Source organism: Mustela erminea, chromosome 17, assembly GCF_009829155.1.
Source record: "Mustela erminea isolate mMusErm1 chromosome 17, mMusErm1.Pri, whole genome shotgun sequence".
NCBI classification, from domain to species: Eukaryota; Metazoa; Chordata; class Mammalia; order Carnivora; family Mustelidae; genus Mustela; species Mustela erminea.
In genome coordinates this window covers 67,185,041-67,205,287 of record NC_045630.1, presented here as the reverse complement: position 1 = coordinate 67,205,287, position 20,247 = coordinate 67,185,041, and the positions used below count along the sequence as shown (strand labels likewise).

The 20,247-nt window shown below is 45.1% G+C and overlaps 2 protein-coding genes across 2 annotated transcripts; both read right to left on the bottom strand.

Annotated features, from left to right (window-relative positions):
• Nucleotides 1-380: 380 nt before the first annotated feature.
• On the bottom strand, nt 381-1,334 carry LOC116575738 (olfactory receptor 6P1). The gene has a single exon (XM_032317170.1). It carries the CDS (start codon nt 1,332-1,334, stop codon nt 381-383), a length of 954 nt encoding a protein of 317 aa, XP_032173061.1.
• Nucleotides 1,335-18,285: 16,951 nt separating this feature from the next.
• Nucleotides 18,286-19,293, bottom strand: LOC116575962 (olfactory receptor 10X1). Its single transcript, XM_032317579.1, is given in 1 exon segment — nt 18,286-19,293. A coding segment is annotated over 1 exon segment (1,008 nt).
• Between the last annotated feature and the right edge of the window lie 954 nt (nt 19,294-20,247).

Genomic DNA, 20,247 nt, shown 5'->3' with positions numbered 1-20,247 from the left:
AGGGTTGATCTAAAGTAGGGAATCTCCAACTAGCTATGAACCAAGAGTTGCTATGAAGTTGAAAACTGTGCACAGCAGAGTTGTAACCTAGACATACTCTATCAGACCCTCTACAGACTTTTTTTTTTTTTTCTGGGAATTTGCATCTTAACCAACCCCCAGGAGATTCGTATGCAGCTAACTCAACTTTAGTTCAGAAAACCTGTTCAAGATCAATGACTCATAAACGTTTGTTTGTGTCAAGAGATTCCCAGAGGCTATTTAGCAGAACCACCTACTAATTGATACTTATGTTCCCTCTGAGCCTATTTTATGATTCCTTGACGTGGCACTACTAAGACGCTGTTCCTGCCTGCCTGCCTGCTAGGTTCTGCTGCACATCAATCTGGAACATCCCTAGAATAGTGGCATCTGCCCAGGACCGACTTTCTGAGAGCATCCTTCACCTCCTTGTTCCTCAGGCAGTAGATGGCTGGATTGAGGAATGGCACAATGACGGTGTAGAGCACAGAGATGATCTTGTTGTGGTTGAAGGTGTACATGGCCCGGGGCCGCGCATAGGTGAAGAGGGTGGAGGAATAGTAGATGACAACCACTGCCAGGTGAGAGGCACAGGTGGAGAAGGCCTTGCGACGGCCCTGGGCAGTAGGAATTCTCACGATGGCGGCGATGATGGCAGCGTATGATGAAACCACAGCCAACAGAGGGAGAAGGATCATCACCAGGGCCAAGAGGAAGTCTACCAGTTCTGCTTGCTCCTTGTCAGAGCAGGTGAGGTTGAGTAGGGGAGAGATATCACAGAAGAAGTGGTTGATGATGTTGGGTCCACAGTAGGACAGTCGGGAAATGAAAAGAAGCTTCATCATGGAGCTGAAGAAACCACTACCCCACGAGGAAGCTGCAAGGCGAATCGCCAGGCTGGAAGGCATGAGAGTGGGGTACCGGAGGGGCTCACAGATGGCCAGGTAGCGGTCATAGGCCATGACCGCGAGCAAGACACATTCAGTGCAGGCCAGGGCAATGAAGAAGTAGAGCTGGGTCATGCAGCCTACATAGGACACTCTTCGGTCCTGGGTGAGAAATGCTCCCAGAAGACGGGGAACCGTGACATTGATGTACCACAGCTCCAAGAAGGAGAGGTGGGCGAGGAAAAAGTACATCGGGCGGTGGAGGCTTGGAGTGAGCCAGATTGTAGAAACGATGAGCGCGTTCTCCAACAGTGTCAGCAGGTAAATTGCGAGGAAGAGGACAAAGAGGAGTAGTTGGAAGGGTGGCGAGGTAGGGAAGCCCACCAAGACAAACTCCGCGACGTGGCCTCCACTCAAATTTCCCATCGTCTCCGTCCACCTGCCTACCTGAAAAACAACAGGAAGAGCAAGATGTTGAGAGACAGGAGGACCAAACTGCTACCCTCCCGCGCAACCCCAGGTAACAACCTTGCGAAGGCGCTCGGTAGTACGCTATCAATTACCGCGACATCTTTTAGTGCCTTCACCTCGCTGTTTCATCTCCCAGCTCAAGGGAAGAGTTCTCAGACTTGAGGATTGTACTTGATAATTCAGCAATCTAACGGCAGTGGATATTTGATAAATGCTTGTCATACCGGTCTTACTATTTCCATTTTTGTTTTCTTATCCATGACATGCTCTTCCTTCACTCCCTGCAAAACTGTAAGCCCCAGAGCATCTGGACTCAGTATTTGTTGAGTGAATGAATAAAAAAAAAGGAGGGATAGCTAGCTGGAGACTGAGGGCTTCTCTCTCCGGGGAAAGAGGAAGTGGTAGGTCGAGGACATCACTGAGCTGTAGGCTAGGCAGCCTGGATATTTCCCAAATATCCATGCACAGTTAGAGAAATAATTCAGTAGAGATGAGCTAAAAGAGTTCTTTTTTTAAAAAAAAAATTATTATTATTTTTTACAGAGAGAGAGTGCCAGTGGTGGAGGAGTGGGACAGAGGGAGAGAGAGAGAGAATCCTGAGTGGCCTCCACATTTGGCATGTAGCCCCCCCCCAACCATGGACTTGATTTCACAACCCTGAGATCGTGACCTGAGCAGAAATCAAGAGTCAGATGTTCCATCAACTGAGCTACCCAGGTGCCTCATTCTTTTAAAATTAATTAAATAACTAGTTAATTAATTAATCTGAGAGAGAGAGAGTGAGCCCAACAAAGAATTATTTTTCCATTCATTTTACAACTATTTTTGAGTACATTTTCTGTGCTAGAATTAGCTTGTCTCCTTGCAGGGCTGGTGTGGAGGTTGAAATATGGACCCCCCCAAAGTGCCCACACCCAAGCTCCGGAACCTGTACATATTACAGCCGCTGACAGTCTCTGCGGGTGTGACAACAGTAAGGGTATTGAGACGGTGGTCTATCCTGGACCATTCAGGTGCACCTTAAATGCAATGTCAAGGGTCCTTATGAGAGACAGGCAGAGAGAAACGTGAGCTGGACACACAGAGAAGGAACTGCGGAGGTGGAACGGAGCGAGATTTGGCGACGCTGGCCCGGAGGACTGGAAGCCCAGGGACTACGACCCGAGGCACGCCAGCGGCCACCAGAGGCAAGGGGTGGATTCTGCCCTGGAGCCCTCGGAGGGGGTGTGACTCGGCCGACACCTGGCACGTTGATTTCACACGGCTCACCAGCAAGGAGAGAAAGAATCAATCCCCATTATTTTGAGCCACCAAATGTGTGGAATTTGTTACAACAGTACAAAACGGATGCAGCCGTTGAAACCTCAGATTGGAAGAGACTATCATATGCCCCTGGCCTCCCCTCTGAGCCCGGCAGTGTCCTCTCCATACTGCCGGGGGAGGGCACCTGACAGACACAAACATCTGACCTGAGATTCCATCACGGGCTACATATCATCACGCTCTCTCATTTTTGGTGGGACTTCCCATTTTTTTCTGTAAGCAACATAAAAAACAATACATCATGGTCACAGCGCTGCTGAGCGGGGAGAGAAGGCAGCTGCAAGCAAGGGGAGCACAGAGGCACAGAGAAGCTGAATCCGGATGCTGTACTCCTCGACCCCTGTAACCCTCTGTGTCAACGAGACTCAAGTTAAAAAAAAAAAAAAAAAATTGAAAACAACAAAATCCCACTCCCAACCACAAAAGACAAACTAAAACAACAATACGTGGGCGTGCCAACTGTAAACTGGACATCACATTTTTTTTTATCAAACGTTTAAATAGTTGTGTGAAATCTAATGTCCACCGCATGTGAGCACTGACATTTTAAATGAGGTTATTATGTCACTCCTTATGTGCTCAGTGATACCTACATGTTGGTGAGGGGATATTGATGAATACCTCTTTCAAAAATTACGTGAGTGCATTTCAATTTTAAAAAATTGTAATTTTACGGGCGCCTGGGTGGCTCAGTGGGTTAAAGCCTCTGTCTCCGGCTCAGGTCATGATCCTAGGGTCCTGGGATCGAGCCCCACGTCAGGTTCTCTGCTCAGTGGGAAGCCTGCCTCCCCCTCTCTCTCTGCCTGCCTCTCTGCTACTTGTGATCTCTGTCAGTCCAATAAATAAATAAAATCTTTAAAAAAATTGAAATTTTACTTTAATTTTTCTCACTGAACTCATAATTCAAGGTATTATATTTTTATAATTACAAGTCTTTTATTGATTTCTCTATATCTGCATGTCTTTCTTGTCTCTTGTACTCTGGAGGCTATAAAAGTTTTGAAAAAATTTTCTATTAGATTTTATTCTGTAATCAGCATGCATTTCACCAAAACAATAAAAATACAGGACATATTTTAAAATATCTTATTTTTTATTGGCGTATCATTTTATAATAACGAGGACTGTGCTTCTTCTCAATTCTTGTGTGCATCCATGAAAACCACTTATCATCAGAATGAGAGCAGTTTCAGAATCCATTCCTTTCTTACTCTTCATTTTGGAGATATAAATACCGAGGAAACTAGTTCATGGAAATAAATGACATTGATACACCACAGTTCGGGGGATGAAAGTCGTTCGGTTATAGTAATAACACTAAATTATTTGAACTTTCTATTAGTTATATGCCAGAAATTACACAGTCATCTGTCATCAAAATGGTTTTTATTGATCTATTAACTGACAACTCAATCAGCTTCCATTCAGTTGTGTTGAAAGAAATAAATTGGAAAAGGCAGACTTGTAAAAGGACGTGCTGCCCAGAACGGTTCCTTCCCTCTCCCAGCACAGACGCTGCCCCCACACTACCTTCCCTCTGCCCGACGTGGTGGGTCAGTTATGCCCTCCTTTGTACCGAGGGAGAACGGGTTTTGAAACGCAGAGAGAGAAAGGTGAAGACGTTCTAGGAAAAGCTGATAAGATCTTTGAAGATCAGGGAATGTTTCCCTTGGAAGGAGTCATACCTGGATCTTCGAAAGCCTTTCTGCACCCTCCTGAGTGCATAAACCTGGGTTTGGAAAACTGATTTAATGCATCAGATACTTTTCTGAGAGCACGTTTGGAGAGGAGGACTGGGCAGCAAGTCGGGGGGCGGGAGGGCAACAAGGGGAGCAGGACAGGAAGGAGGCACAGCGCGCCCTGGGGTGAAATACAGTAGAGGATTGAAACGGCTCTAAAAGGCCGGCTGGAAATGCCAAAGCCAAGTTCAGGGCATTAGCTGGTGCCCTAGAGTGAGCAATGTCCCCACATCTGAAAAGGGACCTCACCTCACCTTTCCTCGGTGTACAGATCCGTGCCTAGAACATGGCAGGCAACGAACACATGAGCGGGGCTGAGTTTCAGCCTTGATTTGTATAATCGTGAATCATTTACTTCATTTGGTTACACATTTTGGAACGTACACACACGGAACACAAGCTAGAGTTCTTTCCAGCTGCGACACCGCATGAAAGTTGCTTGAAAGTCCTGAGGGTCGGGGTGTTAGAAAGCAGGTGGAGGGTGGAAAGAACAGACTGGAAAGTACACACCGTCTGGTTTCAGGTGTGTCTGGGGCCAGTCTTGCTCCGCAGCCCCTGGTGCCTTCAGTTGTCTGCTGGTTGCATTGCAAGCCAGCAGACGAGGTCCCCAAGACCCTAGCTCCCGCCCACTCTGCAGTGTCACTTCCCATCACCATCACCCTTGGTTTCCAGCTAAGTCATTGAAACCAAAATGGCTGACATTTGCTGCTCAGGCTGGCCTGCTGTTGCCAAGGTCTTTCTCCTCCAGCCGGAGCAATGCTGGCCCCTCGCCCCTGTGGCCCCATCTCTCCAGGCTCTAGACCTGCCCTTCCTTTCCGAGGAGGTCCTCCTAGACAGAGTGCTTCTGACTCACAGCCGTCAGATGCCTCAGGCTGCTCTGAGTTACCCATGCGCTGTGCACACTGATCTCTTGTGTTGTTCGTTCCTTGTTTTCCCTTGTTTAACCTCTGAGCCACGTCTGGTCCTCACGGTCGGGCTTAGCCCAACAGCCCTCCTCTCTGCCACCTCGACAGGAGGTCAGGGCAGCATTCTGCCATGAGGCCAACACGGGACAGACGAGCCTGAATCTCAACACTCTCAGTAATAAGCTCCTCTAAAACATCCTTCCCGTTTGACAACTCAGGTTCCAGAGAATAATTAACAAGGAAGGTCTCATTTAACGAGGAATAATCCATAGCGTTTGCCCTGAGACCCCGGAGCAGCTCGTTACCTGCACTCAGGACCGGATGACGCTGCAGGAGGCACCTTGCCTTCGCTCTCCTGCTCCCCTCCACGTCCCCTCCCCCATCCATTACCTGCCACCCCTGCAGGGGAGCCGCGGCTCTTTAAGACACCTCCATGCTATAGCTCGGGTCGTCTGCAGATGAACAGACACCATGAACATCAGTTCTGGGAAGACTTTGTCCAGGAGTCCCTCGCATCTGTACTGGGACGAGGACTCTATTAACAGATCTGCTAGCAGATCGGGAGTAGTTATGCATTGACCTGGATTTTCCCTCCTCCAGAGCAGAAACTCTCACTCATTTCTTGAGCCTCATTAATTCAGTGCTTTGCAAATAATAGATACAAATAAATGTCTCTTGAGTGAGGTAGTAGGTAAATAATGTCATAATTTAGAAGCTTCGCAAATCGATGCCCCTTCTCTATTTCAGAGGTGGAAGGCTGAACCCATTTCTTATCTTAGCAAACGGGCTGCTGCTCCTGCTGGTGACATGGGCCATTCTTCCTTGGTTAGGCCGTGTGACAAAGACAGGATCTATGTGAGCATGATCTGCCCACAGCGTGGAACGTACTCATGATTGCAAAACGCGTGAGACCATGTGGACATCCCTGGGGACACCCTGTGTCCTGACAGCAGCACGAGTGCCTGGCCTGCTGGCTGTTTCCCTCCCAGTGTGCCCCTCTTCCACGTCATAGAAATGGAGCCTGACCGGCACCTGCCTGGCCCCAGGGCCCCAGAAGAAGTCACATAAACTTTCCTCCAGAGACACCCTGTACCCAGCCGCCCCCCAAGCTCAGGGAAAACGCTTTGTTTTGTTTCCCTTGAATTCTTCACTGGATTATCACAAATTGAGTAATTGTAACTCAGTAAGCCACGTCACGAATCAAAAGCTGAGATCTGTCTGAAACGTAATTATCATCCCGGTCTGTGTCCACATGGCATATATGATGTGGGAAACAGAGGCCAAAGAAAAATTATTAAATTTCCTTACCCACTGACAAGCCCTTAAAAAAGGCAGAGTGACATTCCCTAGGGACTCAACTGCCTGTACCTTAACACTTTGCTAAGGGCAAGGGGCAATCCTAGCCTGACTGGCCCCTACACCCAGCAGGGATCCTGTAAGTGTACTTGAACAATTGTGTCCTTTGGGAACTTTATCTCCAAGCCCTCCAAGAGAGTGTTGACAGTCATTACCAGGCATATGGCCCACTGATGCACATCTAAAGGATCTCATGACTATGGTTTTATTAGACAGCGATAAATGACCTTTTCCCAACAACAGCTAGCCCCTCAAGGTCCTGGAAACCTTGCTTCCAAAATTCCTTACAGACTTACGCTATCCCTGCCCCCTCCCAACCTGCAAGTATATAATGGACCACTCCTCACAGCCTCGGGGCAGCAGCTCTTTCTGTCCACGGGTCCTGTCCCCGTGCTTTAATAAACCACCATTTTGCACCAAAGATGTCTCAAGAACTCTTTCTTGGTCACTGGCTCTGGACATTACCCCACCGAACCTCACTTACATTCTAAGACTTCATCACCAAGAGAAGACGTAACACAATTGATACGATGTGCAAGGTACGATGAGACCTTTTCCTGTGCTGGCTTAATCCCCCCAGCGGCCCTATGAGCCCAGCACGTGGTCCCTTTTTAGAGAGAATAAAGATAGGGAAGTGATTTTTTTTCACATGTAGGAAATTGTGGACTTGGGATATACCCAGAAAACTCTGGCCGTGGAGACCTGGCAGCAAACTGAGTCACCATCCTCTATGTGTTTCCGGACACAAGCAGCGGCTCACTGGTGCAGCTAGATGGACTCAGTCAGATAAAAACAGTTGTGTGTTGTTGGCTCATCTGTGTTCAGCGGTCAAATTCAATCAACCGTTTTCTAACGTTCTCATTTGAATTTGGGCTATGAAGCTCAGGACCAAATATGGTAGATATGGCTTTGGTCCTGCATTCAGGCGAAGACGGGGCTACTCTCCCAACATGGCAGGACGGGTCCCCGCCTGTCCTCCTATGAGCCTCTGCTCTCAGCAGTCCCCTCTCCCTACACAATGTCCTGTCCTCGGACACGGTCACAGACCCCGGCGCCCCGCTTCAGTGGAGCTGAGGATCACTCCTCATCCCCAGGGGCATTTCAGAGGCACCTCCCGGCATCAGCTCTGTAACTGCACACATTTGGATACTAGCAAAATAGCAGGGTTCTCAGTATGAGATATCTGCATGACTAAGCTTGTTCAGGTTTTAAGCCAATCAAATACCTGGAGAAATTCAAGAGATTTTCAAGATTTTGAGGGATTTGGAGGCCATAGGGAATGAATGAGGCAAAAGTTTCTCACAGGGGTTTGCCTAGTTCTGTGCTTGCCTGACCCCTGCATGTGCTCACATGCTCTGTCTTTGGAGGCTGGTCAGGAGGCTGGTTACCTGCTGCTTCTGGACAGCTGCCGTCGGCTCCAGCCGCTTGTCAGGAAAGCTGCTTTTTCCTGTTGGTCTCGGAATCGTCTGTGGCATGACAGGACAGAGGCTTGGCAGGTGAGCCCTGAAGCAGACAGGGGCAGCGGTAGCCAGGTCTTGTCACGTCATCCTTGGGGACAGAGTCCCTTAGGATGCATTGCCATGGTGACCTATTTCTCCCCAACAAGACTGGCGCCAAGACACCCAGAGGCCGTTCTGTCATGAAAGAGCAAACTCCGGTGGGACATAGCCCGTGAGGGAGCCAGGATAATGCTGTCGACTCCACCGCCTGAGCACTGGCCAGGTGGTGTCTGATGAAGTTCTAGAACCTAGGTGAGATTCGGTGGGGTGAGGTCCAAAGCTGATGACCAAGAAAGAATTCTTGAGACATCTTTGGTGCAGAATGGTGGTTTATTAAAGCATGGGGACAGGACCCGTGGGCAGGAGGAGCCGCTGCCCCGGGTTGTGAGGGATGGCAGGTTCTGTACCCTGCAGTTGGGGGAAGGTGAGGGGAAGAGTGGTTTCAACGGAGCTTTCATATGCTAAACAGGGCCTACAAGGAGCCTGGATACCAGAAGCCTTGCAGCTGGATCATGTTGTCCTTTGGCCAGCCATTCACATCAAGATAGTTGGGAGATTCCTGTCCTGCAGGATGGTGATCTCTGCAAGTTAACTATTTGTTTCTCGTTTACAGCGGTCAGGGGTCACACATATTACCGAGGGCAGCGGGTGGGGAGGGCGTGCAAGGTGCCAGCTTTTGCTTTGTCCTCAGTCGGCGTCCTGCTCCCTCATCAGCGTCCACATCCTTAGACAGACTTAACAACGATTCGAGTTAAAGTCCATCTGGCTTCCTCAAGACTGAGGAAGTAGAACAACGAAGTGAGAAAGTTCCAGATACATTGATTGACTGGTATTTTAGATCATTACTTCTTTTTTGAGAAAATATCTGTCAAACTCGGACTGCCTTCGTCAGTGTCGCCTGCCCATGAGTGAGGAGGAGATGCTTCCTCCCCACATCTGCGATGCAACGGGGTTAGCATCTTTCCCTGCTCTCCCCTATTCATGTCCCTTCATGGATAGCACAGGGCTAGGAGGGGGCCTGCACGGCACAGGGGCTGAGGCTGGCCAGGGGACTCATTTCAGGCACCGGATTCCTGGCTTAAATCTGAATCTGTTCCTCACCATGAGGGCTTTTCCTTGTCCCAAAACCCTGGGTCCCCGCCTGCTCCTCATGCCCAGGCAGCTTCAGTGTGTCTCTGTCTACCTGGGCTGTCAGGAAAGGGACAGTTACCTCCTGCGGTTTGTGCTGATCTCCCCATCACTGGAATTATTCAACCAGAGGTCGAATTGATGTGGGAAACAAAGGCAGAAGGAAATGTAGATACAATTAAATGCCCTTCTCAACCTGTGGCCCATTGACAAATACCTGAAGCCCACAGAGGACCGCCTTCCTCCAGGAACTCCAGCTGTCCTAATGTTAATGCTTTGCTAGAGGGGAAACAACCTTAGCCCCACAATAGCGAGGCCTGTGGGTCCTGTGAGTCTCCTTTCCTTTGGGAACCCATCCCCACTTTGTCTTTACTTCCTCCGTCTGGCAAGTACATCACCCGCCATTCCTCCCTGCCTCTCACCACCCCAGGGTGGCAGCTCTTTCTGCTCTTGGGTCCTGTTCCTATGCTTTAATAAAGCCACCATTTTTGCACTAAAGACGCCTCAAGAATTCTTTCTTGGCCACTGGCTCTGGACTCCAACTGCCCAAAACACATCAAAATGCCCTCCTGTTTAGGATGCAATATTGGGAGGAGAGAGAAGGGGAGAGAGTGCCCAGCTCTAGAATTCCCCACGCCTCTCTGCAAAACAATAGGCCTACAAACCATAGTACTTTGCAAAACATTAGATGATGCTATAAGGATTGGGAGAATTATAGTTATCTCCCTTTTCGGCTTGAGGGGTGAGGAGTGAGAACTCAGGGAGGAATTCGCTCTTGACCTATGAAGCCCAAAGAAAGGCAGCGATGTTAGAATTGTTGGCCTGGATCTTAGGTCTGTCTTCCTATTACAAGCCTGGAAATAATAAAAAGTAATCACGAATATGACAGAAATCGATGGGATAGATGTAAGCGGAGAAACAGACTCTAGAGAGAGACAGGAAGGTGAACAGACATGCTGGAGGAATGGCCTGTGGCCGACCAAAGAAGGAAAAAGACCAACAATGAGCCAAGAAAGGAATCACAGTACAGTCAGATAGTTTCGGGAAGCGGAGGGTGGTGACAATCAGGAGTGAAGTGAAGCAGAATGGGCTGTGCTTACGCTCCTTCCAAGGGAGCCCCAACAAAACAGCTGACATGTAGGGAGCACTTTGACATGGTGGACACGTTAGGAATTTTATAAATATTGCATCGAATTATATTAATACGGTGCAGCGACAATTTCAACCACCCAAACCCCCAAATTAAAGTGGCCTAAATAAAAGAACTCTATTTCTCTATCACAGGACAGTACAGCGACAAGCCGCTGTGATTGGCAAGGGGCGCTGGGCAGGTTTACAAGGATGCACGAGGCTCCGGTGGGTGGCCAGCTCTGCCATCCTCAAAAAACGCTTCTGGGTCCAAGATCCTCGGTTTTCTTCCTTTGTCTTTTCCTGACCATGCCCAGCGCTCTGGGCTGGAACGTAGGCTGCTCACAATAATAACAAATGCAGGCTCCTTCGAAAGGACAGCTCCCAGGGTCAGTATCCGAGATTTGTTCTGAACCCCCAAGCTTCTCCTGGTTGTCTCTTTCTTGTTTGTTCTGGGCTTCTTCAGGGAGGCTGATACTCTGGGGCAAAGCAGTCTTTTCTGGGGACCATGGCCCTCAGTATGGCTGAAACCATCTCGTCGTCTTATCTCATGTGGTCTGTGGCCCGAGTGTTGGGTCCCCCAGTAATGGGTCCATGGTCAAAGGAGCGAGACTGAAACAAAGCTAAGGTCAAGCAAAGCTCCAAGCATCAAAAATCAAACCGACCGTCAAACAGACCGGTCGGGGCCACCCCTTACAGAAAGGGTGACCTCTCTCTTCTTTATAGACTAGCTTTTAAGGTCAAAGGCCATGTGGTTGGGCCTGGCCACATACAGGTGACCAATGAGATTGTAATACAGGGAAAGCTGCACAGTCCTGCTAGGTCACACATAAGTGACCGACTGAATTACAGCTTACCCTATAGTAGAAATTTAAACTAGCCTATCACCTCGGTCAGAATTGGTGCCCAAAGGACACCCAAAGGGCAGGGCCCATACTCCTTAGTAGCTAGGGAGACAGTAAGCGCCCCCACTGGTAGGATACCTCCATCTGGCCTGATCCACCATTGTATTTGGGCTTTGTTACCTGGGACTGGTTTCCCAGACTTGTTTTTAAGTAAGTTCCCTGAAGCCGTGGGGGGAGGAGGGGGAGGAGGGCAGGGTCAGGATGGAGCTGCTCTGGCTAAATAGGCCCGTACACCGAGCACTCCCACAGATCTCTGTGAAAGCTCCAGTCCACCTTACACCACCACTTCCTGGCCTTTCCACAAGGAGAATGGGAGTCTCTTAGAAGAAAAACTTTCCTTTGTGGTTTTGTTTTTCCCCATAGCCAGTGCAGTGTCTTGAACAGGGTAAATTCTTAAAATATGTAGAAGAAACAAAATGACCACTTTGCACATTTACGTTGGGAACAGAAGTGACTTGATGTGCGAAAGACGTCAGAATTCGGAGCTGATGGCCAAGAAAGAATTCTTGAGATGTCTTTGATGCAAAAGGGTGGTTTTATTAGAGCGCGGGGACAGGACGTGGGGGCAGAAAGAACGGCACAGGGTTCGTAGCCCATTATATCCTTTCAAGTTGGGAGGGGGTCAGGGATCGTGTAAATCTAAGGAATTTGGCAGCAAGGCTTCCAGGGCTTTGAGGGGGCAAGCTGTTGTTAGGAAAACTTCATCCATCACTGTCTGATAAAACTTGAGTCACGAGACCCTTCAGATGTGTATCGGTGGGCCATGTGCTTGGGGGTTTAGAGATAAAGGAAGTTTCCAAAGGAATTTGTGTGTGTTAAAGTTGACTTACAGGATCTTAGAGGATTGGGATAATGCTAAGCTAAAATTGCCTTTTGCCCTCAGTGAAGTATGAACATCAAGACAGCTGGGCTCTTACAGGAATGTCACTTTGCTGTTTCAGGAGTCATCAATGGGCTGCAAGTAGGAAGGGAGTTTAATTTAATTTTGCTTCCGTTTCCCACATCGCATTGATCTCTGATTTTATTTCTTCGGATTTATTTTATTATTATTATTATATTTCTTATTGACAAGACAGAATATCTTACTGCTTTGTATCAGGGACATTTATAGAACAAACATTTAGCAAAATCTAATGAGAAAATAGACCAGAGGCAAAGGTCTTGGGTTACAGCTTGTGGTTTAGATTGTCTGAGAAAGTGACAGTGTAGAGGAGAAAGCGCTATGCGCACTTCGTGCGGGTGGGAGTCTGTAGCTGTGGTTAACGCTTCTGCGGACAGAACGCTCGCTGCCTGCTAATCCTCTGTGTGGACATGGACAAGTTATTGGTCTGTTCTGCTGTTGGGGAATAGTTGAGTAATTCCCATACCTAAGAGTAGAGAAGTAGATCCCCGGACCATAGGTTTCTCCAAGGTCAGTGTGTATTACAGGCTGCTCTCTGCAGTGACTGAGCCCATGAGCACTCTTGGGGGAACACCGGAGAGTCTGTGGCCCCCTCTTTACCCCACCCTGCCAATGCTCACCGCCCACGTGGGGGAGTGAATGTCCATGACCATGCTTACCAACAAGATGAAGCATCTTTCTGTATTTATTGGACATTTGGATCTTTTCTTTTAGGATGGATCTCTTCATGGCTCTAGAACATTTTTTCTATTGATTGGAATGTTCTATGTATGATATTTTTGTTTATTGTTTGGTTTTTGGTAGGGATTGTATATATACTGCGTAAGAGCCTTTTGCCAATTGTATCCGTTGTATATATTTTCTCTCTGTTGGGTCCCCCAAAATTGGGTATGCCAATAATGGGTCCGTGATTAAAGGAGCGGGACTGATACAAAGCGAAGGTCAAGCAAAGCTTTATTTCGCGCCAAGCATCAGGAATCATACTGACCGTCAAACAGACTGGTTGAAGCCACCCTTCCAGAGAGGACGACCCTGCCCTGCTTTTCAGACTAACTTTTATAGAGCAAAGGCCATGTGGTTGGGCCTGGCCACACAACAGGTGGCCAGTTAGATTATAACACACACAGGAAGCTCCACAGTGATTCTAGGTGACCAATTGAATTACAATTTACCGTAATAGACATTTGAACCAGCCTATCACATCTTGGTTAGGATTGGCGCCAAAAGGCTCCTTAAGGGCGGGGGCCCATACTCTTTGGTAACTAGGAGACAGTATGCATCCCCCCACTGATTGAATACCTCCACCTGGCCTGACTCACCCTTGTATTTGGACTTTGTTACGTGGAACTGGTTTCCAGGACTTGCTTTTAAATAAGTTGGGGGGGGTGGTGCGGCAAGGTCAATTTAAGCTTTACAACAAAATGGCAGTTCAGCTGGGGTGGGGCTGCTCTGACTGAATAGGCCCTTACACTCTCATTCTGTGGAATTCCTTGCTTAGCCTTTATATTTTAAATAAAATAAAATACTTTATATTTTAAAATAAAACACAGATTCAGAAAATCACCCAAACGAATAGAAAGCTTAGTGAAATTTTTATTATGCAAACACCTTTCTAATCACTGCCCAGATCAAGAAAAGAATTTTACCAGCTAAGAATCCCTCTGTGTGCCCCTCCCTCAGAAAGTAATCTCTATCCTAAATTTTACATTAATCTTTTCTTTAAATTTCATTTCAGTTTTATGTGGCTCGCCTATCCATCTGCTGAATAATGCTGTGTTTTAATGAACACAATTTCTCAATTTCAATTTAATCAATCTTTTCAGTTTTAGTTAATGCTTTAATGCCCACTTTAAACAATCTTCTCATGCCCTAAGAATATTGTAAAGGTAATTTTTTTATAACAGCAATAATTTTAATATATTTAAAAGTTTTCTTGTTTAGTCTTTCAAATTCAGGTTTTGATACTCAGAAATTGATTTTCTTGATGTAGTTATTTATGGAGACAGGTTTCCTCCATATAAATATGTGTATATAGAAATCCAATATTTCTAGCATGAGTTTTCGAAAAGTCTGTTGTTTTCTAAGCCATATTTATCATAAAGCCAACGCCTGTGTGTGCATGGGTCTTTGGGGGCTCTCTGCTCATCCTCTGTTGGCCTGTTTGTCACTTGGGCCAATTCCACATGGTAGCTGCATGAGTCTTGATGTTTGGTTAAAAAAATATATATATATGTGTATATATATATACATATATATATGTGTATATATATATGTGTGTATATATATATACATATATGTGTATATATATATATGTATATATACACACACACATATGTATTATACTATATATAATAAATATGAATTTATATAAGTAATATATAAATATACATTTTAAAATAGAACCTTTATGAATATATAAATTTACTTAAATATATTAAGTATGTTTATATATTATATTGGATATATTTATATTTGTAAATAAATATGAATATATAAATAAAATATAAATATGAATCATATAAATATATAATAAATATAAATAAAAATATATCATAATATATATATATGACATATATATGTTATTCTTTAAGAATGTCTTGGCTATTTGTAAATCAATTTTAGCCCCCCGTATAGCTTTCATACCCAGAAAAGGACACTATGAGGATTTTCCCTGGGATTTCTTTGAAGCATAGGTTAGCATGGGGAGACGGACATCTGTACCACACTGAGTCTTCTAATCCGTGACATAGTACATCTCACCATTACATAGGTCTTTTAGTTTTCTGTGCAGAGGCCTTGCATGTCTTTTGTTAAATTTATTCCAAGGGCTTTGATATTTTCAAAGCTTCAAAATGCGATATATTTTTTAAAGCCAGATTCTAAGTTTTGCTAATGATAGGGATGTAGCTGGTGCATATATGTACTGAGTCCTCAGCCCTGTAATAATTGATCTGCAGATTACTTCTGGATTTTTCTAACATACGAAATTTTGTAATTCATGAGAAATGACCATTTTTCTTCCTTTATAATCCTTCTGCCTTTTGCTTCTTTCTTACTGCACTGTCTGGAATGAGATCCCAGAGATGGGAGACGCCGTTCTTGCTTGTTCCTGATTCAGCACCGTGGTGTTTACCTGTGTCACCGCCCAGTGAGAAGCTGATTGCCGAGTCCCCATTCTGGACCCCTGAAACCAGTGTAACGTGTGGCGACTACACTCAGATACAAACGGAATTCGACAGCCTCATGAGTTTAAGGAACCTTCTTTTAATTCCTACAATGCTAACAGGTTTTATCCTTTCCCTGAGAGGATGTTAAATTTTGCCAAAAATTTTTTCTTCATCAGTTAATTACATATAATTACATAATTACATAATACATAATTAATTAATATCCTTTATGTTGATAACATGCTAAATTATATTGATTGATTTCAAATGTGCCAATCTTGCATTTCTGGACTAAATGAAGCTTGAGTTTTACCCAAGAGTTCTGTGTCTATGCTCCTGAGTGAGATTTCAAGATCTAGTTTCTACATTCTACTGGCCCAAAAGATGAGTTGGGGATTTTACTCTTTTCTCTCCCATGGGAGGTTTGGGGCAAGTTTGGCAAAACTTCCCCTTTAAAATTTTGGCAGAATCTACTAGTAAAGCTAACGAAGCAACCCAGAGGTGGGTGGGTGGGTGGGTGGCTTGGTTGGTTGGTTGGTTGGTTTTTTAATGTGGTACATATGAATTAAAATTCTATTTCTTGAGAATCAAATAACCGTTCTCCCTATATGAGCTTTAATATGTGTTCTACGGGAACTTTCCCACTTTACATAAGTTCTCAAATTTATGTCCATGAAGTCAGTCACAACATTCTCTGATCGTTTCTGTGGTGTGACCTGAGAAATGCTCCCCTTCCATTCCCATCAGAGTTGACTCGTACATCCTGTCTGCATTGTTCCATCAGCCTCGCCAGAAAAGAATAAGATTTATTGATATTTTCAATATTCCAACTTTTGACTTTTTGAGTCACTGTACTGGATACTTATTTAATTGATTTCTGCTCTCGTTTATTCATTTTTTTATTCATAATCTTTTTGTGTTCATTTATTCTTTTCCCAAATTCTTGAGATGAATGCTCAAGTTATTGCTCTCCAGCCTGTGAACTTTTTTAATATGCATTTTAAAGAGCCTCTGTTTCCATCTGAATACCAAAAAGCTATATCCCAAAAGCTTTGACTTGTAGTATTTCTATTTTCTCCAATTCAAATCATTTCTCTAGTATTCATAAATTTTTTAATTTGATTCATGATGCATTTAGAAATGTGTTTCTTGATTTTTAAACACGCAGATATTTTCCAGCTCCCGGTTACTTACTTATTTCTATGTCAACAATGAATATTAAATCGGTGACTAGTAGAGTCCACCCCAGTTACTGTATCAGGTATATGCAAGCTAATTGGTCCAAATTCAAGTTCAGAAACTTGTATCTAGGCTTCATCATGTTTTCTACACCCACCTTGAGTGAGTAAATTCTTAGCATCTATTCCCAAGATTTTATGGCTTCCCTCGATTGGATAATCCATTCTCGGGGTGGAACAGGAGTCGAGGAAACACTTGTCATTGAGGCAGTGACCATGACTGAAGTGGGTACAGGCTCTGCCTGCACACCCACCACAAGAATGGTCCCAAGGAAGAAAATAGAGTCGTGGCAAGAGGAAACTGTAATCAGTGTGTGCTCATAATATTTTTCACCCATTATCTCATTTATCTTTATAACATCCCTGTAAATAATGGAGTTCAGACCTTGCCCCTATACTTTTCATGTGTTCGATGTACATCAAGCCTTAATACAAAGGTTATGTCCATCATGAGAAGGCACAGACCTGGTTAACAGCAGAACTGAGCAACGTACTCGGAAAAGTCTCGAGGCTTGTGTGTTCAGCTAGTCCATAAGATCCCTTGTTAGTCCTGTGTGGTATAACCTCCACCATGTTTCTAATTCTAAGTCTTCTGGGTGATATCAAGGTGTAATGCTGTGTTCATGTGGTTTCCTTCATTACATGTTATATGTCTGCCAAAATAATTCCAGAATGCCTGCCACTGTGGGCCCCTTCAGTACCATGATGTGTGTGTGCGTGTGTGTGTGTGTAACATTCGCTTTTGAATATGGTCATCTTAAAGAAAATGGGGATTATTTCCAGCCCTCATCCATTTCACGGGACATGCAGGCTCTGCTGTCCTGTCTGTTTGACGGATCAATGTTCCAAGATATCCTGCATAGTCAGAAGTGAGCGTCTGTCAGTGGAAGGACACAGTCATGAACAGTGTTTTTAAAAACCTTCAGTAATCAAGGGTGCTTGGGTGGCTCAGTCGGTTAAGCATCCAACTCTTCATTCTACCTCAGGTCATGATCTCAGGGTCATGGGATCGAGCCCCGAGTCAGGCTCTGTGCTCAGTTTGGAGTCCGCTTGGGATGCCCTCTCCCTCTCTCTCTACCTCTCCTCCCCTTCATGCTCACTCTCTCTCTAATAAATAAATAAAATGTTAAAAAAAAATCCTTCAGTCATCAGTATGGCAGTGGACTTAACAAATGGAGGTATCAATCCAGATATGCACAAGGAGACAGTTGATGATTTCTACATAGTGTGTCACCTACTAGAAATGGCTTATCTCCTAGGAGGCACAGTCCAATGTCTCACAGTGTTTCCAAGAAAAATTCCTCATCTCTTGAATCTTTAGATATTTTTAAGCATCTCTTAGTGTTGTGGTCATAAAGGTTGTTTTTCCCTTCTACAATCTTGCTTTTCCCCTTCCATCAGTGGAAGGCTGACTGGCAGAAGCCAAGGGTCTTTACAAGAGCCAGTAGAAGTAGAAGTAGTTGAACAACTTTCTTAACAAACTAAGTAAAAATTTGTGATGCTTAAGTTCCCGCACTCAGTCTATGGATTCCTCCATGACAACTCGAAAAAGGCAAATGGCACAGGCTTCTCCTGATGTCACAGGATAAATGCGTACTGACATCAGGGGACAGTCACTCACGTAGCATTAATCCAAAATTGCTTTTTCAAGAATCTCCTCTTTCCAAGCACCTTTCTTAGGGCATTCTTCATGTCCTTATTCCTGAGGCTGAAAATTAGAGGACTGAGGAAAGGGGTAATGACCGTGTAAGGGACGGCCATGAGCGTGTCGTCCCCTCCTGAAGCTTCTGGCTTCAGATAGACAATGGCTGCAAACCCAAAGTGGACAAGGACCACTGTGAGATGCGAGGCACAGGTAGAGAAGGCCTTCTGCTTGCCCTCGGCTGACGGGATCCTGAAGACAGTGGAAAGAATGAACACGTAAGTGATAATGATGAGCAGGAACGTGCCCATCAGGCCAGACACGGAGATCACTGTCACAACGGACCCCGTGAGGTCGCTGTCTAGACAGGACAGCCTCACCACTGCTCGCATGTGGCAGAAGAAATGTCTGACAAGGTTGGGGCTGCAGAAGGAGCCCCTGAATATCAGCGCAGTCTCTATCAGAGAGATAAGGAAGCCTCCAGCCCAAGCTGAGGCCACAAGTCGTCCACACCCCACGTTGGTCATAAGCAGTGGATATCTGAGAGGGTTGCAGATGGCCAGAAAGCGATCATATCCCATCAAGGTCAGGATGATGCAATTGGTGCCACCAAGTCCCAAGAAGAAACACATCTGCAAGCCACACCCCGTGACGGAGATGCCTCTGTTCCCAGTCAGCAGATCTGCCAGCATCTTGGGGATGATGGTCAGAGTGTAGCAGGTCTCGGAGAAAGAGAGGGCACCAAGGAAGAGGTACATGGGGATGTGGAGAGATCTGTCCACCCAAGTGAGACCCATGATGGCCAGGTTACCTGTGAGGGTGAGAAGGTAGAGGCCAAGAAAGACCAGGAAGAGGAACATCTGCACATGTGGGTACACGGAGAAGCCAATAAGAATGAATTCTCCCACGACTGTCTGGTTGACCTTCATTGTTTCCGTGTCTGAAATCTAAAAGAAAGAACAAATAAATACTCCATTCTCCATGATTCTTTGAAAATTATGTTGTGAATAAGACAGATGATCAGCGTTATAATTACTAACTGATTTTTCATTTAGTTCAGCAAAATACCCTGTGTATATAGGTTATGTGTTTTCCTAATTTTTAACCCACTTGTTACATCTTTGTTCAGTGATCAATCCTTGATCACTTATTGGGTGACAGACACACCTTCAGGCTTATTTTTTAAAATGACTTTACTGACTGGTAATATAATGAGGGGAAAAATATTCTGATTGATATCCAGATAAAGGAAATTCAGGTGCATTAGGTAAGCCAGATTTGATCAGATTCTGAATAAAAAAAAAAAAAAAAAAAAGAAAACAAAACTCTACCAAGTAGTTAATACGCAGTCAGAGTCTGACAGAGCAACTTCCACAATATCTAATGAGTGAAGGTTGATAATTGTTTGTTAGGAAATTGGGGACCTGTTTTGGACAACAGCTTATAATTGTAAGGAGCCCAAAGTCATTATCTCTTCTTGGAGAAGAATTTAGGTCCTGAAAGTGAAGAACACGTTCCCTCCCCTTGCTCTGAGGAGAGGGAAGATAGTGATACTCCAGGACCCTTCAGATGAAAAGTGACCAATAGAGTACGTGGATGCTATTGATAAATAGACCCTTTACACAAGCACAGTGCAGGTAGCAGCTGAAAATTTGCCCACTTCTTCAATGTCAACCCTGGCATCTGAAAAAGATAAATTCTAGAGATTCTGTGAATTCGTCAATAATTCTGCATCTGATTTAATCTCAGATTAAACTTCTACAACATGCCGTCTTTCCTTATATTTAATGCTATACTGAGCTACTGATTTTCCTTTCCTACATGTCAACATATTTAATAACTAGCATCGGTAGGGTCTGCATTTTGTCAAATTCCTTGTAATGTTTATTGGTTTTATTCTTGACAATGAAAATGTGAAGCCCATGGCACGGCTGTGA